The 24,229-nt window shown below is 39.3% G+C and overlaps 2 protein-coding genes across 3 annotated transcripts in view; one reads left to right on the top strand and one right to left on the bottom strand.

Annotated features, from left to right (window-relative positions):
• The window catches only part of BBOF1 (basal body orientation factor 1), a 39,375-nt gene that overhangs the window by 4,930 nt on the left and 10,216 nt on the right, over positions 1 to 24,229 (bottom strand). For both annotated transcript variants that reach the window (XM_059914642.1, XM_059914643.1), the window contains exons 4-11: positions 21,211 to 21,354; positions 12,095 to 12,175; positions 9,421 to 9,491; positions 8,373 to 8,517; positions 6,827 to 7,320; positions 4,632 to 4,733; positions 461 to 535; positions 182 to 296 (exon numbers count right to left, since the gene is read on the bottom strand). In XM_059914642.1, the coding sequence (XP_059770625.1) occupies positions 182 to 296; positions 461 to 535; positions 4,632 to 4,733; positions 6,827 to 7,320; positions 8,373 to 8,517; positions 9,421 to 9,491; positions 12,095 to 12,175; positions 21,211 to 21,354 (1,227 nt within the window). The remainder of the gene's footprint in view (positions 1 to 181; positions 297 to 460; positions 536 to 4,631; positions 4,734 to 6,826; positions 7,321 to 8,372; positions 8,518 to 9,420; positions 9,492 to 12,094; positions 12,176 to 21,210; positions 21,355 to 24,229) is intronic.
• LOC132360841 (ubiquitin-associated protein 1-like) lies at positions 22,472 to 24,173 on the top strand. Its single transcript, XM_059915911.1, is given in 2 exon segments — positions 22,472 to 22,591; positions 22,594 to 24,173. Coding segments are annotated over 2 exon segments (1,641 nt in total). The 5' UTR covers positions 22,472 to 22,530.

Raw genomic sequence — 24,229 nt, 5'->3', positions numbered from 1 at the left:
ACCTTCCTTAGTGTGGATATTGTTTATTAAAATGTCCACAATCTCACACTAATGTTATTACTCATTTCACTGATCCCTGAGAGCTCCTGGCTAGTAGAGAAAAGAACTGTGACTTAGAAGAAGGTGCATGAGGAAGGGGAACAATTATGTATATTATTTGGTTAGATTACAGACTCCTTACTATGTCAGACTCTTGTGATCCTTTCTGAATATTGGGTATCACCAGTTCACCAGTAGAGTCTAAGATTGGCACTTGCTGGGTGATGAAGGTTTGATCTTGAAGCTTACTTTCATTCCTACAATGACGACAAAGTAAGATTTGTCAACAACCACACACATGGAACTTGGTTCAGAACAATATACTTGTTATGTTATTCTCACTCAATTCTAGTATGTATAAGATGTCTACAACCACCATTGTGATCAGGCTCATGTTCATTGCTTTGTCAAGAGAGCTTACCCAAACTCCTTTGTTGTTTCATCATCAGGACCAATATAGTCTGGAACTGGAGGTCTAGAACTCTGGCTGTATTTCCTGTAGTGGGTATAAGTTAACAATGAGGCAGTGTCTCCACATGCCCTGTATTTCAACTACACTTTAAAACTGATAAAGGAAAAAATAATAAGAAGAAGAAAGAAAGAAATATAGGACTTCCCTGGTGGCACAGTGGATAAGAATCCACCTGCCAATGTAGGGGACACGGGTTCGATCCCTGGTCTGGGAAGATCCCACATGCCGCGGAGCAACTAAGCCCGTGGCCACAACTACTGAGCCTGCGCTCTAGAGCCCGCGTGCCACAACTACTGAGCCCACATGTTGCAACTACTGAAGCCCATGCTCCTAGAGCCCGTGCTCTGCAACAAGAGAAGTCACTGCAAGGAGAAGCCCGTGCACCACAACGAAGAGTAGCCCCTGCTCACCACAGCTAGAGAAAGCCAGCACGCAGCAACGAAGACCCAACACAGCCAAAAATAAATAAGTAAATAGAAATTTAAAAAATAAATAAAATAAAACTGCTAAAGGGAAATGCTTCAGTTGGATGGGCTTCTTATTTTCAAAAATGAGCTTTCATACACACATAGAGGCAGTATAAGGCAAGTTAATTTAAACTTACATTCTCTTAAACTTGAGACATGTTGAACTTAAGAAATGGAAATATTTATGAATATAATCATGATGATACTCATAAAATAGCTATTAAGGGCTTCCCTGATGGCACAGTGGTTAAGAATCAGCCTGCCAATGCAGGGGACACGGGTTCGAGCCCTGGTCCAGGAAGATCCCGTGTGCCGCAGAGCAACTAAGCCCGTGTGCCACAGCTACTGAGCCCACGTGCCACAACTACTGAAGCCCACGTGCCTAGAGCCTGTGCTCCACAACAAGAGAAACCACCACAATGAGAGGCCTGCACACCGCAACGAAGAGTAGCCTCTGCTCGCCGCAACCAGAGAAAGCCCACGCGCAGCAACGAAGACCCAATGCAGCCAAAACAATAATAATAATAATAATAATAATAAACAGCTATTAATGGTGATGGACAAGGTTGAACCAGAGTACTGACCAAAAGCAAGGCCAAAAAATTCCCTTCCCACAAAAAGAATCTCAAAACACAGGAAAGTTACCAATTTAGATAGACCCAGTATGAAAATTTTTTCTTATACTTTGGAAACTCTAGTTTAAGAACAGAAAAATAGGCCCTCTTGCCCCCTAAGATGGCTCACATTCTGTCTATTGAGTGTGTATCACCCTGAAGAAATCTGCTTTTCAATCTAAAAAAAAAACAAAACCAGGAAATCAACATCATCCCTTCAATATTCTAAATTGAAAGTGAGATTAACAGAGTTACAAAAAGTATAGTAGGTTGATTTGCCAGCAGATAAAGACATACCCCACTCCTAAAACTTGTCCTCAATTAGGTGCATATGAAAGCAGCATAACCCCATTCAAAATCTGGCTATATTAAATAGTCCAAAAATAATGCATGAAAAAAATGTACCTTAAATACTACTAGTGCCTGAGATATAGCCAGAGTGATTGTTGATGCACTAGAAGAGGGCAGTTTATTGGTTATACTCCTTTGAGTTAGTTCAATCACAAAGAAAAATATTGTACTGTTGGATTCACAATCATATACAACCAACTGTGAACTCTTACCAACTTCCTAATTACTCCACTTGCCTTGGAAGACCTTTTATCATCTAATTCCTCCCCCGCTGGTTTGAGCTTTCTCATTTCAACTCAACATTTCATCATCCTATTCCTATCTTATCTTTTTTTCACCCAACAGGCTTAGACATCATCCCATTGTGGCCAGTTCAAGTTCACTGATTTGGTGTGAAAGATTTCACCCAAATTCCTTTGTTTCTCCAAGTGTTGAAAACAACACAGTGTGGAACTTGAGGCCTGGTACTCTGGCTGTGTTTCCTGGGGTACAGAAATATCAACTCACAATGAGACAGACATTCAGTGCCTACGGTCTGGATTCTACCCCTACCTCTTCAATTAAACTCTTTGAAAGTCTACCAGAGACACAAAAGCCATTTCAAAATCCTTCATCTTCCATTCAGCCTATAACTCTTTAAACTCTTCTCTTTTGGTTGTACTGTTTCTTTATTCTCCTGTTTATTTTAATTGTGGTTATTCCTAAAGGTTCTAGTCTCAGCCCCTTTATTCCTGTATCTTCATCCACTTTTCTAAACTCAAATACCAATTTTCACTAAACATGCTCAAATCTCCCTTCCTAAACTCTCATGTGTACTCCAGTCACTCTTTGCAAATGCCTTAAGTGGTTTTCACTCCAATATGTTGCCACAACTCCAGCACTGAAAATACTACTTGTATTTCTTCTGCCTAGAATGTTTTTTCCACCCCCTTTTGTTCCTACTTACCTTTAGAGATCAGCTCAAGCTTCTGCTTCCTCAGAGACTTTCCTGATCTCCTCAATTAGGTCAGATTCCCCTAATCTAGGCTCTCTTACCACTGTATACCACTCCTTTGAACTTATGTCATAGTTGTATTTTTTATTTGTGTAATGATTTGAACAATGTTTTTCTTCCATGTAGACCAAAAACTCCCTGAAATCAAGCATGATGTCTTTATTTGCTCAACACTATATCCTCAGTAAATAGTTGGCGCTCAATATGTATATGTTAAATGAATTAATGGATGGATTAAATAAAATTTAAACATTTCCCTCACACTGGCTTTCCAGATTTTTCATTTGCCTTTCACACCACCATTCCTTCATTTCTTAAGCTAAAAATCTTAAACATTTACTCCATCTTTTCTTTATTCCTTTTGTCCTTTATCACCAAGTCCTGTTTCTCCTTCCTTAATGTCTCTCAGTTTCTCCCCTTTATTCCGACTGCCCTCACTCTTGCCTAAACCCCTCACCGCTGCGTGCCCAGAGCAGTGCAGCAGCTTCTGTTGGTCCCAACTCTTATTTCTGTCCTCTAATCCATCATACATGTCACTGTGTTAGGTTAAGGTCAGCTCTGAGAACAATGACCTGTGAACCCTTCCAGTGAGAGAGTATGAGTCTGGCTTCTTGCTCTTTGTATTCCTTCAAGGCAGAGAAGAAAACTATGTTACATTACTCTAGAATCTACAAAAGTTCAGGATTTTCTGCATGGTTTTTAAGGCTCATCATAATTCAGTCTATAGGTTAAACCTTATTTCTAATTAGTAATTTCTCTATAGCATCACCAAATTTCCTCAAGACAGGCAGTTTCTCCTCAATGTTGCCTAAATACCCTACACCCATTCCTAACTCTGGGCTTTTTCTTAGGCTGTCTACCCCTTGCCTGATGTGCCCTCCCTGCTCTACCACTATCCTACAAGGCACCCCACAGAGTCACCCGCTTTCAATCTTCCCTGACTACTCTAGCCCACTGACATATTGTCTGAATTCCATCTTTACTTTATTGCCTCACCTAATTTTTTTCCTTGTTATGCTTGGTTTTGTTTGGGCAACCAAATTGTAAGCTCTTTGAGATCAAAGGCAATGTCCCTTGATTCTTTTGAATCCCCACAATACAATGGTGCCAAGCATTTAACAAGCAATCAGTAAGTGGTTGATTTATTTTAGCCACTTTATAGTTACTATAAAGTGACTATAACCAGCGTTATAGTCACTGATAAAACATAATGAAGAAAGAGAGTGAAACTAATCATTAAAAATAATTATTTGGAGTACCTGTGGATTTCTGTTTTCCTTTCCAGGTCTTTTTCTTGGTATTAGAGATCCCCTTGATTAATAATCAGCTTTAAAATAATTTACTTATCTTTGCAGACCAATAAAATCTTAACAATTGTTATGCTTCTCTTTCGTTACCACTCATTCAGCTGAACAATGTTATACCTTCTCAGGAAGCATTACCTTAAACACCTAAGATTAATCGATTTTCTTTCCCCTTTAACTCTAATACCTCTTTCATTTTTGTGCTCACTTACACATCTCCCATTCTTTATCTCTGGGAGTTGCAGTAGCTAAGCAGTATGACCCTTTTATATTGATATTTTCTGGTCCTTTCCCATTCCCTTAATTCTAAGTAAGAATACATTCACTTTTCCTATATGGCCTCTAGGTTTGATAGCAAATTGGTATTTCACTACTGAAATAGGGAGTTACCTAGGAACAAAGCCATTCATTTTTGCAAAGAGCAACCTCAAGACTTTCTCTTTCTGCTCCCAGGTCAAATCTCCAATGTCCATATTTCCTTGAATATCTGTCCTAAAGAATTTCAAAGAAAAATACGAAAAAAAATGGTCAAAGTAAGCATCTCTTCTTTTTAAAAAATATAAAAAATGTAAACATGAGAAAATTTCTAAATCATAACTGAATATTATGAGGTTTCCAAATGGAATGACTACAAAGCAAACAATGTCCATTACAAAATCATAAATTTGAAAAGCACATTAACATGGTAGCCAATTTGAAGTGTTATGTAGTCATTAAACTGAAAATAAGAAAAACTAACAACATGAAAAAAATCTGTGCTCAAACATTAAGCAAATAAGCAAAAAAGAAAGTTGTAATGCAATATTATGTATCCAGATAACACAAAGACAAAAGGTACAAGAAAAAAACAGTTGTTTGGTGAAATTACTGATAAATTCCTTTTTAGCAAGTCTTTAGTATTAGATATTTTGCTATGAAAATAGAGTGATAAGAGGTAAATATATAAAATAACATGTAACTTATCTAGTCTATTTCTTACCTCCAAATAATTTCATCAAACAACTGTTTTTTTCTTGTACCTTTCGTCTTTGTATGTATCATTATCTGCTTAAGAGGCAGCTAAGCCTTCCAGGAAGGTATTTATCTATACCATAACTTTTCCAAAGGATTCATAGTCTACTTGCTATTTACAAAAGTTGGCTGACATGTAGATAGAGTATTGATGTATAACGTAAGAAATATTTTTTCATATACGTCAGTTGGGTTAGTTTTAAGTTTAGGTTTTGCCTTATAATCACCATATACTTTAATTGTCCTTCCCCAATCTGCCTTTTAAGCAGATAATGTAATATTTTAACTACAATTTCTGCCTTCCTGGCAGGATTAAAGTGATAAGTTGCTCATGAGGCAGAATAGGGAAGTGTCCACTTTCTGCAACAACAATGTGAAGAATCATTTTATGCACCTTCCTCTGAAAACTTATATACCACTTAATATACAGTAGATTTAAAAAATGTAAAAGAAACTGCCTTATGTATGGTGGGGGCTCAACTTGCTTGACTTATTAAATAAAAAAATAAAGTGACTCTCTTGGTAATAGTTATTATAATAACTATTATTAGAATAATAGTAATAGTGTTATTAACAGACTTCTGAATATGGCAAGAAGGTAAAAAAACTATAGTCTGGACATTTTTGAAGAAGAGTCACTGGCCATGTCCAACCTTCCCAACAGCTATACAATTTAAAAGAACCTACATATTAGCCTATTAAAAAATAATTTAAAACAGAAAACACATTTGGAAGCCCTCTCAATAAGATGTTAAGTCATAGTAGTAGGGAGTCGTTTTAAGTTTCTTAAGGCCTTTGAAGAATCTAATCATGTTGGGATATAAAACAATTTTTTCAGAATAATCTTTAAAATGCACTATAATTTAATCCATGGTTTATAGGAAGAAAAGTATTCAAACAGATTAAAATGCTAACAGGAAACAACCATTGTATATAGTCTACAAATGTCTCAATCATTCTACCACCTTTATCATGGTGGCAGTAGATCTCTAGTGTATTTTAAAGCCTTGTGGGGACTTTTGGTTAATACAATGATGGAGGGGGTACTACCGGGTGTCCTCCAATTCATAGGACAGTTCTGTACAACAAAGAGTTTCTGCAAAGAATTGTTATATTGATTTTTTAAATTATAGGTTTGATTAGATATTATTACCTATGAATTTCATCTCAGAATAGTAAAGGGAACATTACAAAATATTTGTGAAAACTATGTTTATCAAAAATGTTTAACCTGAATCTAATCAAACCTTTATAACAAATTTATAGGAAACAAAATAAAGGAACATGTTAAAAGATATTACAATGACATTCAAAATGGAACAAATAATCCCTTTAACAAGTCTCTGTCACACAAGAAAGGGGGGACATCTACTAAGAATACCTACTAAGCCCCACACAGTATGCTAAGCATAGGGGTTACAAAGATGAGTAAGACAGTTCCTCTCCTCAAGTAACTTACTGAGTAATCTAGTCAATACTTAGATATTACCAAACTGAACTTTTCAGGGTTTTTATTTCTGTAAAGGGCACAAGAAGAGCAGTACGAAGGCAAAATATTAAAGCGTTATTAGTACCATTTATCGGCCTCCATAAGATCCTGATTCACACTATTGGTGCTGTGCTCTCTGCCATCAAATGTTCGGATTTTGGGATATTCTGTTCTTCCTGCACATGCCTCTCTCATTTTAAAATTGAAAGCAGCTTGTGCTACCTGTTTATAATGCTTTCTGCTAAATAGGATCTGTTGCTTTACTTGGTGTAGAGCATCTAAAAAGAATCTTTCCACTTCTGTTCTTTCATCTAGTATGTTCTTGGCCAGCTTCTTTACTCGATTCATTTCCTTGTCCTTCATCTGAAGAAGATGCTGCAGCTTGAAATTTTCACTCTGACCCGCTTGGTTCTCTACCATTGCCTGCTGCTGCAGTTTTAAAACCTCAGTCTCAAACTCTTTGGTCATACAACTCAGGGCAGTCTCCAAGCTTACTACCTTCTTCTGAAGAGTTTGGATTTGTAATCTCTGCTGGGTAAGCTGCATTATCTTTTCCTTAACCAACAGATCATTGATCTCCTAAAACAGAAAGATGAGAGAGGTGAGAGATTTTTTTTTTTAAATTAATTTCAGAACTTAAAAGTTCCTCACTAATATCCATTACTTCATGAGATTTGAGTTTGAGGCCAGGTTGCAATGGTGATATTTTGGTATTCTGTGCATAAAGAGTAAGAAACATCAAGAGTCCCTGTCTGGACTTAGGAAGGCCACAAATTTTGCTAATTAAGAAACTTTCCTTCCTCTAAAATTATAAAAAGTTCAATATTTTATATTATCAAAAAAATTTCCAAAATCAGTAAGACTGTACAGTAAAACAGTAATTTAACAACTATATACTGCAAACTGTGGCAGTCTGCTAGTTGCCTATCCTAGTGTCCATTTTCCATTTCCTCCTTCATAATAAAACCCCAATTTTATTCAGAAAGGTAGTAAGCCCAGTTTAGTAAATTCCCAGTTTCCCTTGTGTTCAGCAAAGCCACGTGACTAAGCTCTGATGGAAGAGCTGCGAGTAGAAATTTGTATAGGACTTCCAGGAAGAGCTCTAAAGGGAGGGGCATGCTGTTTTCCTTCTTGTCCTTCTTCCTCCCTGTTGTTAGAGCTCCAGCAGCTGCTGGGGGCCATGAGGTGACTCTGAGGAGATAAGCCATATGTTGCAGAACAAAGTTGAGGAGCCCGAGTGTCTGCCGAATTTGTGGCACTACCATTCCAGCTCTGGATTGCTTACCTCCAGACTTCCTTTAGGGAGAGAATACACCTTATATGGGGAAACCATTGTTGTCACAACTGAGGACTTATTCCTAAGTGATTCAGGGACCAACTCTAAGCAAAGTAAAATGAATACTAAGGTAGTAGAGGACAGGAGTTATATTTATGTTTCGGATGTATTCTTTATAAAGCCAAGTCTAAAGTTTCTTATAAGTCATTCAGTAATTAACTTTTCACATAAGAAAAACACACCATCCAGACAGAAGAAAAATTGTCCTATTGTCCTTATGTATCACTACTATACTCAATTCTTAGTATTCACCAACCCAATCTTTACAAAAAAAGGAAACAAAATCTAAATGAACCTTTTGCTGTAAAAGGGAAGTCTGAGTCTCTTGCAACTTCTGAGAGTTTTTTTGTAGAGCATCAGCTTCCTTCAGGTGGTATGCGAGAGCTTTCTGGAGATAAACATTCTCTTTAAAAACAGCTCTTCCAGCATTGTTCAATTGCCTGAAATAGATAGATATAAGATCCCAAAACACAGACCTAAGTTTTAAATATTACCAAACTAGAACAATGACTGCTTTATCCCCTAACATTAATAATAATGATCATCTGGAATTCCCTGGCAGTCCAGTGGTTAGGACTCGGCAATTTCACTGACGTGGCCCGCCCGGGTTCAATCCCTGGTCAGGGAACTAAGATCCCGCAAGCTGCACAGGGCAACCAAAAAATAATAATATTCAATAATTTAAAAAAATAATAATGACCAGCACTTATTTACCTTATGGTGGGTACTCAATAGTTAGGTGGGGATCTTGAGAACTAAGTTCTCACCAACAGGAAAGTAAAAAGGGACGTGTTACTTCCAGTCCAAGGCAATTAAGGGCAGGTATGAGTTTCCCATGTTCTTTGTACATGTGACTGGACATGAAGAACAAGATGGAAGCAGCCCAGGTTCCTGAATCACCCCTGGAGTAGAGCTGTCAGACCCACACTAGATTAGAAATAAACCATTGAGACTTAGTTTATTAACATAGTGCAATTTAGTGTTACTTTCACTAATATACCTCATGACAACTGTGCACAGTTGCCATTATTGACCCCATTTTTAGATGAAGAAATTTAATTTCAAAAAAGTTAAGAAATCTTCTTACAGTCAGTATACATGTTGAGAACCAAAGTGTAACTTCAAAGCCCAGGTTCTTTTCTCCACACTATGCTGCTACAAAAAGGGTGGATGGAAAAGGGGTGGGTATACAGAGAGAAAGAAACAGTGCTGGAAAGTAAACCAGAAAATTTGAAGAAAGCAAACCAGGAGAGAAGGGGGTAGAAAACATGATAAGAACCAAAAAGACTAGCAAAGAGGTAAGAGAGGCTATTAGAAAGAAAAAAGAGGCAGCGATCTCCTACACAACAGCTTCATGGTGGGCTCTGTCTGCCAGCATTATTATCTTCTTCTCAGCCTCTTTTTCTAGTCGGTGCTAAAAAAGAAAATAGGCTGTTTTAATACAGTTATATTTCTAACAACAAATTCTACACATAAAAAGTTAAGTATTTATTTTATAATGTCAAATAAAATGCTCCTGTCCACATGACCTGACGTGAAGTACTCCAAGTATCAGTGGAGGAGCCAGCAAAGAGGATAGTGTGAACACAGACACTTTAGGGTACTTCCCAATTTCACCATTAAAAAAGCAAAATGACATATAAATAGAAAAAAATTCCACATCAGACCTGGAAAGCAGAGCTGGGAGAAGTTTCTGTTAAATACAATGTGATGAGAATCATTTATTCATTCATTCAACAAATTCCTATTGAGTACTAATAGTGTACCAGATTTTTTAAGATACTAGAGATGCTGTGGTGAACATAACAGATAAGGTTCCTGTTCTCATGGAGCTTATATTCTAGGATGAGATCCAAACAGTAATAATAATTAAAATGCATTGAGCATTTACTATGTGCCAGGCATGGTTCTACACATGTATTATTTACTTCTCACAACAATGTAATTAGATACCTATGAATTAGGTACTATTATTGTCCCCAAAGACAAGGACTGAGGAAATTGAGAGAAAAGTTAGTGACTTGTCCAAAATCATACAGCTAGTAAATGGCAGAGCAGGGATTCATATGCAGGCAATTTGATGCTTTACAGCCTCCCAGCAAGTAAACAAATAAGAGAATTAATAGACTGTGATAAATGCTATAAACGAAATAAATGGGGTAACGAAACAGATAGTAACTGAGGGGGGTAATTTTAGATTGGGTTTAGGGATTATCTCTTTGAGGAGATGACATTTGAGCTCTGAAGAATGAGAATAAGCCAGAACTGCGATAAGAACATTTCAGGAAGAGAGAATAGCAAGTACAAAAATATGCAGGTGGGGAAGGGTTTGGTGGTTCAAGGAACAGAAAGGATTAAATGGGAAAACACAACAAAATACAAATAACCTGAGGGAAGTCCTTTATATGATCAGGTGGAACATGCTGAGGTATGAGATGAATGAACAGGGCTTACTAGAAAGCCCATTGCCATGGACCAGCAGCACCGGGGCTCAAACCAGTATAGGAGTTGTATCTAACCATCAAGTCTGTACCTCACATGGTAAGGCAGACACTGGACAACCCAACACTCATTCCCATCTTCCTTTTTCCTTCCCAGCTTCCACCAGTGGCTGGAGAAACAAAACACCCTCTTTTCCTGGCGTCCATTATAACATGGTTCTGGACAATCAGAGAGATGTAAGAAGAAATCTGCTAGGAGCTTCTGGGGAAAGTTTTATGGTTTCCAGATAAAAGGGACAGATACAGATGGAGCCTCCCTTCTTCCCGCCCTAAAAGAGATGACTCTCAGAGCTGCATTAACCATCTTGCAATTATGAGGGAAAGGCCAGCAGCCACCTACTTCTAGACATAAAAATCCTATTTATATAAGCACTGTCATTCAAGTAATCTGTAAACTGACCAAGCACTTCTAACATTTGTTTGTGGAATGTTACACCAAGTAGGAGAGAGATCCAGTGTAGGGTGGAGTGAGGAAAGAGGCAGCTGAGAGCAGCCCGTTCCTAGCACTTCCACTCCTAGCAGTGCCAGGAAGTGCCTGAGAGGGAAAGCATCTAGATACTGCTCCTGCCCCACTCCCAGGTTATTCAATACACAAACTGGAAACCTAGAGCCACTTTTGAAAGCAAATCCTTTTATATAAACCTGATAGGAGTACTTATTTGCCTCACCCTCACTTCCCTACATTCCCACCAATTTGTGAAAAAATTTATTCATTTCTTTCCTAAGGATGAAAATTTAAAGAAAAAATTGAAAGAATTAAAGATAAACCAGGGGGACTCTGAGAATTAACTTTAGAAGCACAGAGAAATGTGGAAGTTTGTGATGTGCTAAGGAACATTTTTGAGCCCCCTTTCTATTTATTTATTTATTTATTTATTTATTTATTTATTTATTTATTTATGGCTGCTTTGGGTCTTCGTTGCTGCGCACACGGGGGCCACTCTTTGTTGTGGTGCGCGGGCTTCTCACTGCGGTGGCTTCTCTTGTTGCGGAGCACGGGCTCAAGGCACACGGGCTTCAGTAATTGTGGCTCGCGGGCTTTAGAGCGCAGGCTCAGTAGTTGTGGTGCATGGGCTTAGTTGCTCCGCGGCATGTGGGATCTTCCTGGACCAGGGTTCGAACCCGTGTCCCCTGCACTGGTAGGCGGATTCTACACCACTGCACCACCAGGGAAGTCCTGAGCCCCTTTTATTAACATCCTTAGTTGGCTTGACTAAGGGAAGACCCTCACGTGTATCAGAGCAACCTCTCTAATCCCATCTCCCCTACAAAAAGTGGTACATGGAGCTTTAGTTCCACCAGGAGACACCAAGCTGGGGTGGAGGGATGTGTCCTGAAGCCTTGGTCAGATGACAATCTCTCTTGAGGATTTCAAGAATCTCTAACTAAGAGGGGGGGAAAAGATAATCTTCTAATAAGATACCAAGTGAAAAGCTGATGTCTCAGAATACATATAAATATACTTACGTCGTTCTAGTACACAAAATATTTATTTATTAATGCAAATATGCTGTACCTTTTCTTCCAAAAACCTGCCTTCCAATCTCCTAAGAGTCTCCTGATGTTTCTGCTCTGTGTTCCTTAAGTCCTCCTTCAGCTAAAATTAAAATAACGAAAAAAAAGAATGGTCAGTAGGAAATGGGGTGGATTGGGGCATATTCGTAGAAAATTCGCAGTCAAGAAATATTTTCTGTTATACATTACCTCTTAATCCTGAACACACAGAAAAACTCCATGCCCTCCCTCTGAGTACCATACTTCTAATAATCGTCTATAGATTTACAAGATCAGTATTGAGTTTCTAAAAAGCTTTTCATGAATAACAGTTTTCAGAACATTCAGATAAGTTATTATCATACTCATTTCCCCCCCCAAATATCTTCATTTTAAATGTGTGGGCTCACAGAATCATAATATTTTAGAATTACCAGGAATCTTACGAGTCAGACTATACAAACCTCCCACTTAATATAGGAATCTCTTCTATGAGAAAAATATCTAGAGACAGAAGTATCACTAATCAAATCCTATTAATTCACTAGGCTGCCCTTTTAAGAGTTCCTATTTTTAGAAAATTCTTCCTAGTATCAATCTAAAAAGTATCTCCCTGTGATTCCCATAGACAGATCCTTCTATCCTCTAAAGCTACATAGAATAAAAAGGACATAAAATTCTTCCAGGCAAAGAGAATTGAGCTAACTTAAAGCTATGATCCTGAAGGCTATATATACTGGCAAGAGCCAATCAGACTGAAATCGGCACACTCAATCTAATATTCATGCCACAAGAAAAGGCAGTAGAGAAGAGCTTTCCATCACACAGACCAGAGTTCAACTGTTACCTCTCTTACCAGCTGTTTGGACAAGTCACTCATCTTCTCTAAGGGTAAAAAGAGGATAATAATAGTAGCTATTCTCAGAGAGGTGTGACAAAGATTAAATAACAAATAATACACATAAAATATTTAGAATAGTGACCATTTAATACAGTGGTTAGTTATTTTATGTCTAACATTGTCCTCTCTTATACTTCACAATTTTCCTTACTGTGATCTCTCTCCTAACAGCATTAAATCTCCATTTGATCCATATCATATGATTTCAGATGTTCTTCTTTCTTCCTGTATTTTTTTTTTAATTTTTATTTATTTATTTATTTATTTATGGCTGTGTTGGGTCTTCGTTTCTGTGCGAGGGCTTTCTCTAGTTGTGGCAAGTGGGGGCCACTCTTCATCGCGGTGCGCGGGCCTCTCACTGTCGCGGCCTCTCTTGTTGTGGAGCACGGGCTCCAGATGCGCAGGCTCAGTAATTGTGGCTCACGGGCCTAGCTGCTCTGCGGCATGTGGGATCTTCCCAGACCAGGGCTCGAACCCGTGTCCCCTGCATTGACAGGCAGATTCTCAACCACTGCGCCACCAGGGAAGCCCTCTTCCTGTATTTTTTATACAATTTTTAAAAAATGGCCTCATATTGTCAAAGACTTCAAAATTAATGTCAATATATAAGTTTGTGGTAATGTCTACCATCCCAGTGGGATGGGGGGGTGGACCTTTCAATTGCCATTGGGCTCCCCAAAAATCTATAAATTAATAAATAAATCTTTTGAAAGATAATTAGGCAATGTATATGAAAAACCTTAAAAGTTCACGTTCTAATTTAACCTATAAATTTCACTATAACTTCTAAGAAGTTATCCTAAAAACTAATTAAAAATATAGAAAAATACTTTGTTACTTAGATGTTCCTCAGTTTATAATAGTGAAAAATTAGAAAAAAGTCCAAATGTCCAACAACAAGGGACCGACTAGTAAATCATGATATATCTACCCAGTGAAATTCCATGCATCTAGTCAAAGGGTTTTATAGAAAAATACATAATGGCATTGAAAAATGTTCACAATATGTAAAGTCAAAAAATCAGGTTAACAAACAATTTGTACATCATAACCTCATTTTTGTAAAAATAGCATATATTGTAGATACTTTAAAATATACTTATACAGGGGCTTCCCTGGTGGCGCAGTGGTTGAGAATATGCCTGCCAGTGCAGGGGACACGGGTTCGAGTCCTGGTCTGGGAGGATCCCACGTGCCGCGGAGCAACTAGGACCGTGAGCCACAATTACTGAGCCTGCGCGTCTGGAGCCTGTGCTCCACAACAAGAGAGGCCGCGACAATGAGAGGCCCGCGCACCGCGATGAGGAGTGGCCCCCACTTGCCACAACTAGAGAAAGCCCTCGCACAGAAACGAAGACCCAACACAGCCATAAATAAATTTAAAAAATTAAACTTAAAAAAAAAAAAGAGACCTGCTGCTACTAGATCTTGTTAAAAAAAAAAAAAAAAAATATATATATATATATACTTATACATAGCAGAGGTGGAAAAAGTAAAGACAATATACCAAAATATTAACAATGGTTATCTTTAAGTTATGTAGTTGTGAGGGGAGGGTTTTTCATTTTCTTTTATCAGCTAAATTTGCTGAAATGCGTATTATCACTTTGTCAAAAGAAGAAAGACTAAAAAAAATTATTTTAAAAATATTAATTGCAACCTACCAATGTATGCTCCTTTTGTTAATCACGTAATGGAAATAATTTTTTCTTTAAATTTATGCTTTGAATACCTTTTGATAAGCTAAACTTAATTGGCCTCTTTTAAATTTGTATAATGAATCCTATAGGCACAGTATAATTAATTTTCCTCCCTTTTTTAAAATTCATGGGCCCCACACCTGCCTTAATTCTTCCATATTTGGGATTCCACAGAACCATCTTATTTTTTCCCATTAGCCAGTATCTTTTGCCTTTGAATTTTAAGTTTCCCCGGCCCACCACCCCTCTTTGAAAGGGCTGCAATTTATTTCTCCACCAGGTGGCAACATTGTTCTTTAAAAAAAATCACACCAAGGCGCAATAGAATATGCACAACTAGTTCTTTTTTTTTTTTTAACATCTTTATTGGAGTATAATTGCTTTACAATGTTGTGTTAGTTTCTGCTGTATCACAAAGTGAATCAGCTATATGTATACATATATTCCCATATCCTCATAACCCCTTCCTCTTAAGCCTCCCTCCCACCCTCCCTATCCCACTCCTCTAGGTGGTCACAAAGCACTGAGCTGATCTCCCTGTGCTATGCGGCTGCTTCCCACTAGCTATCTGTTTTACATTTGGTAGTGTATATATGTCAGTGTTACTCTCTCACTTCGTCCCAGCTTACTCTTCCCCCTCCCCGTGTCCTCAAGTCCATTCTCTGTGTCTGCATCTTTATCCCTGTCCTGCCCCTAGGTTCATCAGAACCTTTTTTTTTTTTTTTTTTTAGATTCCTTATATATGTGTTAGCATACGGTATTTGCTTTTCTCTTTCTGACTTACTTCACTCTGCATGACAGACTCTAGGTCCATCCACCTCTCTACAAATAACTTAATTTCGTTTCTTTTTATGGCTGAGTAATATTCCATTGTATATATGTGCCACATCTTCTTTATCCATTCATCTGTTGATGGACACTTAGGTTGCTTCCATGTCCTGGCTATTGTAAATAGTGCTGCAATGAACATTGTGGTACATGACTCTTTTTATATTATGATTTTCTCAGGGTATATGCCCAGTAGTGGGATAGCTGGGTCGTATGGTAGTCTATTTTTAGTTTTTTAAGGAAACTCCATACTGTTCTCCCTAGTGGCTGTATCAATTTACATTCCCACCAACAGTGCAAGAGGGTTCCCTTTTCTCCACACCCTGTCTAGCATTTATTGCTTGTAGATTTTTTGATGATGGCCATTCTGACTGGTGTGAGGTGATACCTCACTGTAGGTTTTTTGGGGGTTTTTTTCTGGGTTTTGTTTTGTTTTGTTTTGTTCTTTTGTTTTTTTTTTTATGGCTGTGTTGGGTCTTCATTTCTGTGCGAGGGCTTTCTCTAGTTGTGGCAAGCGGGAGCCACTCTTCATTGCAGTGCACAGGCCTCTCACTATCGCGGCCTCTCTTGTTGCGGAGCACAGGCTCCAGACGCGCAGGCTCAGTAATTGTGGCTCACGGGCCCAGTTGCTCCACGGCATGTGGGATCTTCCCAGACCAGGGCTTGAACCCGCGTCCCCCGCAATGGCAGGCAGACTCTCAACCACTGCACCACCAGGGAAGCCCCCTCACTGTAGTTTTGATTTGCATTTCTCTAATGATTAGTGATGTTGAGCATCCTTTCATGTGTTTGTTGGCAATCTGTATATCTTCCTTGGAGAAATGTCTATTCAGGTCTTCTGCCCATTTTTGGATTGGGTTGTTTGTTTTTTTGATATTGAGCTGCACGAGCTGCTTGTATATTTTGGAGATTAATCCTTTGTCAGCTGCTTCGTTGGCAAATATTTTCTCCCATTCTGAGGGTTGTCTTTTCGTCTTGTTTATGGTTTCCTTTGCTGTGCAAAAGCTTTTAAGTTTCATTAGGTCCCATTTGTTTATTTTTGTTTTTATTTTCATTACTCTAGGAGGTGGGTCAAAAAGGATCTTGCTGTGATCTTGCTTGCAGAACACATAGAGTGTTCTGCCTATGTTTTCCTCTAAGAGTTTTATAGTGTCTGGCCTTACATTTAGGTCTTTAATCCATTTTGAGTTTATTTTTGTGTATGGTGTTAGGAAGTGTTCTAATTTCATTCTTTTACATGTAGCTGTCCAGTTTTCCCAGCACCACTTATCGAAGAGGCTGTCTTTTATCCATTGTATATTCTTGCCTCCTTTATCAAAGATAAGGTGACCATGTGTGTGTGGGTTATCTCTGGGTTTTCCACCCTGTTCCATTGATATATATTTCTGTTTTTGTATCAGTACTATACTGTCTTGATTACTGTAGCTTTGTAGTATAGTCTGAAGTCAGGGAGCCTGATTCCTCCAGCTCCGTTTTTCTTTCTCAAGATTGCTTTGGCTATTTGGGGTCTTTTGTGTTTCCATACAAATTGTGAAATTTTTTATTCTAGTTCTGTGAAAAAGGCCATTGGTAGTTTGATAGGGATTGCATTGAATCTGTAGATTGCTTTGGGTAGTAGAGTCATTTTCACAATGTTGATTCTTCTAATCCAAGAACATGGTATATCTCTCCATCTGTTGGTATCATCTTTAATTTCTTTCATCAGTGTCTTATAGTTTTCTGCATACAGGTCTTTTGTCTACTTGGGTAGGCTTATCCCTAGGTATTTTATTATTTTTGTTGCAATGGTAAATGGGAGTGTTTCCTTAACAACTAGTTCCTAATTCACTTTGATTCAGAATGTATACCTACACCTAGGGTGGCTATTTTAAAGTTCCTGAAAAGTTAATGAATTTAACTTGATTCATTCTGCAGCATTTTCATATAAAACAAAACTAGATATTCTTTCTAGAAACTTTTCAGCTTTATTGAGGAATTGTAGACAAATAAAATGTATGATAGTTCAAGTGTACATCATGATGATTTGATATACATATACATTGTGAAAGGATTCTTCCCGTTTAGTTAGTGGAAAACTTGATATTCCTTCAATTACATTTTTAATAAAAGACCCACTCAGCATTTAACATAGATTTATTGAGCATTACTGTGTATCTTGTCCTTCAATGAATACAAAGCACAGTACTGTTCATGCCTCAAAAAATTTACAATCTAGCAGGGGAGATAAGACAAATAATAAATATAATATCAAGATAGAATGGGCTAAGTGGTATAAAAGAAATACAAAATGCTATGGAAACATACAAAAAAATTACTTTTTTGCTAATCATCTTTTAAAATTTTTTTTCTCTTTTTTCTAGCTTAATTGAAATATAATTGATCTATAACATTGTGTAAATTTAAGGTGTACAATGTGTTAATTTGATACACTATATTGCAAAATGATTACTACCATAGTGTTAGCTAACACCTCCATCATGTCACAAAAAACTACCATTTCTTTTTCTGTAGCAAGAACATTTAATATCTACTCTCTTAGCAACTTTCAAGTATGTCATACAGTATTATTAGTTATAATCACCATGCTGTACATTAGATTCCTAAGAAATTGTCAGTCTTATAACTGGCAGTTTGTACCCTTTGACCAACATCTCCCCATTCCTCCTCCCCCCAGCACAGGTAACCACTCTGAGTTCAGCGTGGGATTTTTTGGCCGCATCACACTGCTTGTGGGATCCACAGACCAGGGATTGAAGCTGCGCCACCGCAGTGAAAGTAACAAGTCCTAACCAAGGACCACCAGGGAATTCCCAAAGTTCAGCTTTTAAAATTATTTATCTATTTATTTATTTTAATAAATTTATTTATTTTATTTTATTTATTTTTGGTTGTGTTGGGTCTTCGTTGCTTTGCTGTGCACAGACTTTCTCTAGTTGTGGCGAACGGGGGCTACTCATTGTTGTGGTGTGCAGGCTTCTCATTGTGCTGGCTTCTCTTGTTGCAAAGCACAGGCTCTAGGCGTGCAGACTTCAGTAGTTGTGGCATGAGGGCTCAGCAGTTGTGGCTCATGGGCTCTAGAGTGCAGGCTCAGTAGTTGTGGCACACGGGCTTAGTTGCTCTGCGGCATGTGGGATCTTCCTGGACCAGGGCTTGAACCCGCATCCCCTGCATTGGTAGGCGGATTCTTAACCACTGCGCCACCAGGGAAGTCCCTCAGCTTTTTTTAGATTCCACATGTAAGTTTTATCGCACAGTATTTGTCTTTCTCTATCTGACTTATTTCACTTAGCATACCGCCCTCAAGTTTTGTCCAAATTGTCACAAATGGCAAGAAGAAAATTATTACTTTTAAACAGCACACTGAGGAAGTCCTCGTGGAGAATATGCATTTGATCTGAGCCTCTGAAGAATAGGTAAAATTTTAATGGACAGAGCTCTATCAGGAGTATATTCCAGATAGAAGAAACAGCGTAAACAAAGAAAGGCAGAAAAGACTTCAGGGAATATCCGGGTTGGGTGGATTAAAGGTGGTGTGTATGGGAAAGTGTAGGAAAAGGAAATAATATGTTCTAAAGTAGGTGTAGGGTCTTGATTTTCATGCTAAGGTGTCTGGACAATATTCTGTTTACAATAGAGAAGATTGTTTATAATCTTCTTCACTAAAGAAGATTCTTTTTTCCCCCCTTGTTGGTTAGCAGTGTGTACATGTCAATCCCAAACTCCCTAACTATCCCTTCCCCCCACCCATCCCCCCGGTAACCATAAGTTCGTTCTCTAAGTCTGTGAGTCTATTACTAAAGAAGATTCTTGAGGGAAGTGACCAGAACATCATCAGAACTGTGATATTTTAAGATTATTCCTGCAGTAGTGTGTACTTTGTACTGCGGTGGTGTAGTGAATTTCAAATACGTCCACATTTGGAATTTCCTGGCGGTCCAGTGGTTAGGACTCAGAGGTCTCATTGCCTAGGGCCCAGGTTCAAACCCTGGTCGGGGAACTAAGATCCCACAAGCCCCAGGGACCCGCCAAAAAAAATGTTGAACTCAGAGTGGTGGTTACCTGGGCTGGGGGGAGGGGGAAATGGGGAGATGTTGGTCAAAGGGTACAAACTACCGGTTATAAGATTGACAAGTTCTTAGGAGGCTAATGTGCAGTAATAATAGTAGCAGGATCAGCAACAGCAGGTAATCTTTATCATACAATGCTAAGCATTTACAGTAAAACAGATTACAGGTATTCCCCACTTTTTTGAAAGTTCGCTTTACACCACTCTGCTTTTACAAAAAATCTACATTAGTACCTGTTTTCGCTAACCGAAAGTAATCCAGAGAGGATTTTCACTTTTATGAAAAAAAGGCGAAAAGCAAAAAAATAGTGTTCAGCAGCGAGCGGTGTTACTGAGGCAAAGCGCACCCTTAACAACGAGGGGAGTGGCACCGTCAAACTCCTTCCCTGGGAACTATACTCAGCGTCAAGCTGCCATAGCTTTGAACTATGTCTGTGAGCATCTGTGCTTTATCTTGATTTTGCGCTTCTGTTAGCAAGGTGTGTCCTATGGTAATTGCTTCTTCAGCTTAGGAAAGGTTTCATAGGAACTACTTTCAGATAGCGAGGGGAACCTGTATTTCATTTAGTCTTCACGATTACCCTTTGAAATTGGTACTATTGTTCTCACCTCCATGTTACAGATGAGGAAACTTAACAAGATACCCAAGTAGTAAAGACAGTATTTACACTCTAGCAGTATGAGTTCAAAGCACCAACTTTTAGCCCCTATACCACATGGTGTATGGCTATCTTAGGTGGCAATACTACTTCTGTTACTATTACTAATAATAGCAGCAGTTGCGTGTTAGAGCTGGCTCATACCAGGAATTTTGCTAGCACATTGTAAAAGCATTGGTAGCTTGAAATTGGCCACAACATAAGTATTTACACCAAGGAAATCAGCAAATGCTACAAATGAGGACTTTTTTTGCAGAGAGCTACACACCACTGTTAATTCTCACTAGGTAACATACACTATTTTAAGCACTTTACATATATGAACTCATTTAAGACTTATAACAACCCTATAAGCCAGTAACTCTTATCACCCCCATTTTACAGATGAGGAAACCTAGGTATAGAGAGGGTAAGTAATTTGCCCAAAACCACAAAGCTGATTTCAGCTACTTGTGCCCAGCCCTCATCTGTGCCATTTATTGCATTGTCATTAATGCAATAGAACTATATTCTGAACTGAGGGAATGGAAAGAGCTGCAAGGTCAGAGAAACTTTCTGAAAGTACTCAGTTTTCCTCACCACATCCACCCCTACCCAGAGTGTCTTAAATTTTTCTAAAATTATCATTTGTCAGTCTAAACATATTTTCCTTTAGGACTTTGCTACTTTGCCCCTAATGTTTTTCTGGATCTGTAGTTCCAAAGGTTTAACTGCTGATAAATGTGAGCGGGTGTGTTGGCTAAGATCTGGTGAATTCACAAAGAAATCAAAGCTTAGAAAAAGAAAAGTCTAACCATCAAGACTTTTTGCGTCCAGTCCTACACTGATATGTCTTCCCTGTTTCTCTCAAATAATCTCTAAAATGTCAAAGGGAGTCCTTTACTATCTCACAGGAGTAAATTTCCATGAAGGCCTTTGCAGACATAAATAGTTAATTCTAATCACCTTTAAAAAAAAAAAAAAGGAAGAAAGAAAGAAACTTACATCATCTAATTCTTTCTCTACTTGGATTTTTCTCTTCTGGAATTGTTTTATTGTTTTGAGCTCTGTCTGAATCATGCCAATTTCTCTGGCTTTTTGATGGAACTGTCCCTCCAGCTCACTTATTTGTACAGTATATTTTTGTTCCTGTAGGCAAAAAAAAAAGGTAAATGAGTTAGGAAAAAGAACAGAGGTCACACAGAGTCCTGTTCCATATGAAGCCTTAAGCCATTTGTCTATCTTGAAGAAATTGTTCCCTTTTTATTTTTGCTTTTGCATAAAGTTTTAATTTTTATTAAAAGAGACCAAGTGCCTTGAATAAGGAAAAAATTCTAAAATGAGCTGATCTTGTATAGAAAATGTAGATATTTATTTAAAAGAGGTATGAGGGACTTCCCTGTTGGCGCAGTGGTTAAGAATCTGCCTGCCAGTGCAGGGGACACAGGTTCGAGCCCTGGTCCGGGAAGATCCCACAGGCCGCGGAGCAACTAAGCCCGTGTGCCACAACTACTGAGCCTGCACTTTAAAGCGCGGGAGAGCCACAACTACTGAGCCCACGTGCCACAACTACTGAAGCCCATGTACCTAGAGCCCGTACTCCGCAACAAGAGAAACCACCGCAATGAGAAGCCCACGCACTGCAATGAAGAGTAGCCCCCGCTTGCCGCAACTAGAGAAAGCCTGTGTGCAGCAACAAAGATCCAACACAGCCAAAAATAAAAAATAAATAAATAAATTTATAAAAAAAAAATAAAAGTTATGAGAAGACTGAACAAATCTTTAACCTGTAAGAAAAATAAGTAACATCCCTGATCCTAAATTAAAATTAGTAAGCTAAGAGACAAAGGGAGGGCCAATATCTCTTATAAATAAAGAAGGAAGAAGGTGGGAGAAGGAGGAAGGAAAGGGGGAGACAGAGGAGGAGAAAAAAAAGAGAGAGGAGGAGAAAGGGAAGACAAGGAGAGGGTAAGGAGAAAAAAAAAGAGGGAAATAGAGGAGAAAAAGGCCCAATAACACAATTAAAACATGAACAAGGGCTATCAAAAGAAATACAAATGACTCTCAACCACATGCAAAAATGCTCAACCTAGCTCATAATAAGAGAAATGCAGGAAGGAGGAGGGAAGTGGGGCTTCAACATGGCGGCTGTGGCCCTAGCGGTGGCTACAGTGACGGCCTGGCCTGGGGAGGGCAGAGTTGGAGGTGATGGTGTTTGCTCTCCCTAGGGGCCGTCAGGAGCTCAGCGGGGACAGAGCCTGGGAGGCCAGTCGGCGGCAGCACCTTTCAGCTTCTGGAACAGCAGCGGCAGCGTTCAGGTTCTAAATGGCTTCTAAGAAGTTGGGTGCAGATTTTCATGGGACTTTCAGTTACCTTGATGATGTCCCATTAAGATAGGAGACAAATTCAAAACACCAGCTAAAGTTGGTCTACCTATTGGCTTCTCCTTGCCTGACTGTTTGCGGGTTGTCAGAGAGGTACAGAATGGCTTCTCTTTGAAAAAGAAAACCATTGAGTGGGCTGAAGATATTAAGAAAATCCAAGAAGCCCAGTGGGAAGCAGAGCGCAAGGCTGAGGAAGCAGAAGCTAAAGTGAATTCTAAGAGTGGCCCAGAGGGTGACAGCAAAATGAGCTTCTCCAAGACTCACAGTACAGCCACAATGCCACCTCCTATCAACCCCATCCTTGCCAGCTTACAGCATAACAGCATCCTCACCCCGACTCGGGTCAGCAGCAGCGTCACAAGACAGAAAGTTCTCAGCCCACCCCACACAAAGGCAGATTTCAATCCTGCTGACTTGGAGTGTGAAGAAGACCCGTTTGATAATCTGGAGTTAAAAACTATTGATGAGAAGGAAGAGCTGAGAAACATTCGGGTAGGAACCAGTGGACCCATTATGGCCCAGTTATTGGACAGTAACTTGCCTAGAGGTGGCTCTGGGTCTGTGTTACAGGATGAGGAGGTCCTGGCATCCCTAGATTTCAAGCCTCTTAACAAACCCAATGGCTTTATAACCTTACCACAGTTGGGCAACTGTGAAAAGATGTCACTGTCTTCCAAAGTGTCCCTCCCCCCCATCCCTGCAGTAAGCAATATCAAGTCCCTGTCCCTCCCCAAACTTGACTCTGATGACAGCAGTCAGAAGACAGCCAAGATGGCAAGCACTTTCCACAGCACATCCTGCCTCTGCAGTGGCACATTCCGGAATTCCCTAAAGCCTTCCACCCAAGGCAGTGCCAGTGAGCTCAATGGGCATCATACTCTTGGGCTTTCAGCTTTGAACTTGGACAGTGGCACAGAGGTGCCAACCCTGACCCATTCCCAGATGCCTTCCCTCTCTGTCTTGTCTGTGTGCACAGAAGAATCATCACCTCCAAATACCTGTCCCAAGGTCACACCTCCTAATTCCTCAATGTCACAAGTGCCCAACACTCCCAGCTGTCCCCAGGCTTATTCTGAACTGCAGATGCTGTCCCCCAGTGAGCGGCAATGTGTGGAGATGGTGATCAACATGGGCTACTCATATGAGTGTGTCTTGAAAGCCATGAAGAAGAAAGGAGAGAATATTGAGCAGATTCTCGACTATCTCTTTGCACATGGACAGCTCTGCGAGAAGGGCTTTGACCCTCTTTTAGTGGAAGAGGCTCTGGAAATGCAGCAGTGTTCAGAGGAAAAGATGATGGAGTTTCTTCAGTTAATGAGCAAATTTAAGGAAATGGGCTTTGAACTGAAAGATATTAAGGAAGTTCTGCTATTACACAACAATGACCAGGACACTGCTTTGGAAGACCTCATGGCTCGGGCGGGGGAGCCAGCTGAGACCAGGCCCTGCCTAGGCCCTGCCATGGAGCCCCCGCTGCCAAAGGCCCTGAGGAGACCACCTGTGGGGAAGAAGGGGCACACTTCCGGATTTTCTTTTGGGGGTGGAAGGTCAGGTGTAGAGACTGTGCTTGCCAAGTCTCTATGAGCCTAGGTCCTGAGCTGGGGAGAAAGTGGGGAAGATTTGGGCATGCAAATGCCCCC

The sequence above is a fragment of the Balaenoptera ricei genome, chromosome 2, assembly GCF_028023285.1.
Source record: "Balaenoptera ricei isolate mBalRic1 chromosome 2, mBalRic1.hap2, whole genome shotgun sequence".
Lineage (NCBI taxonomy): Eukaryota > Metazoa > Chordata > Mammalia > Artiodactyla > Balaenopteridae > Balaenoptera > Balaenoptera ricei.
This window is presented reverse-complemented; position numbering and strand designations above follow the sequence as displayed.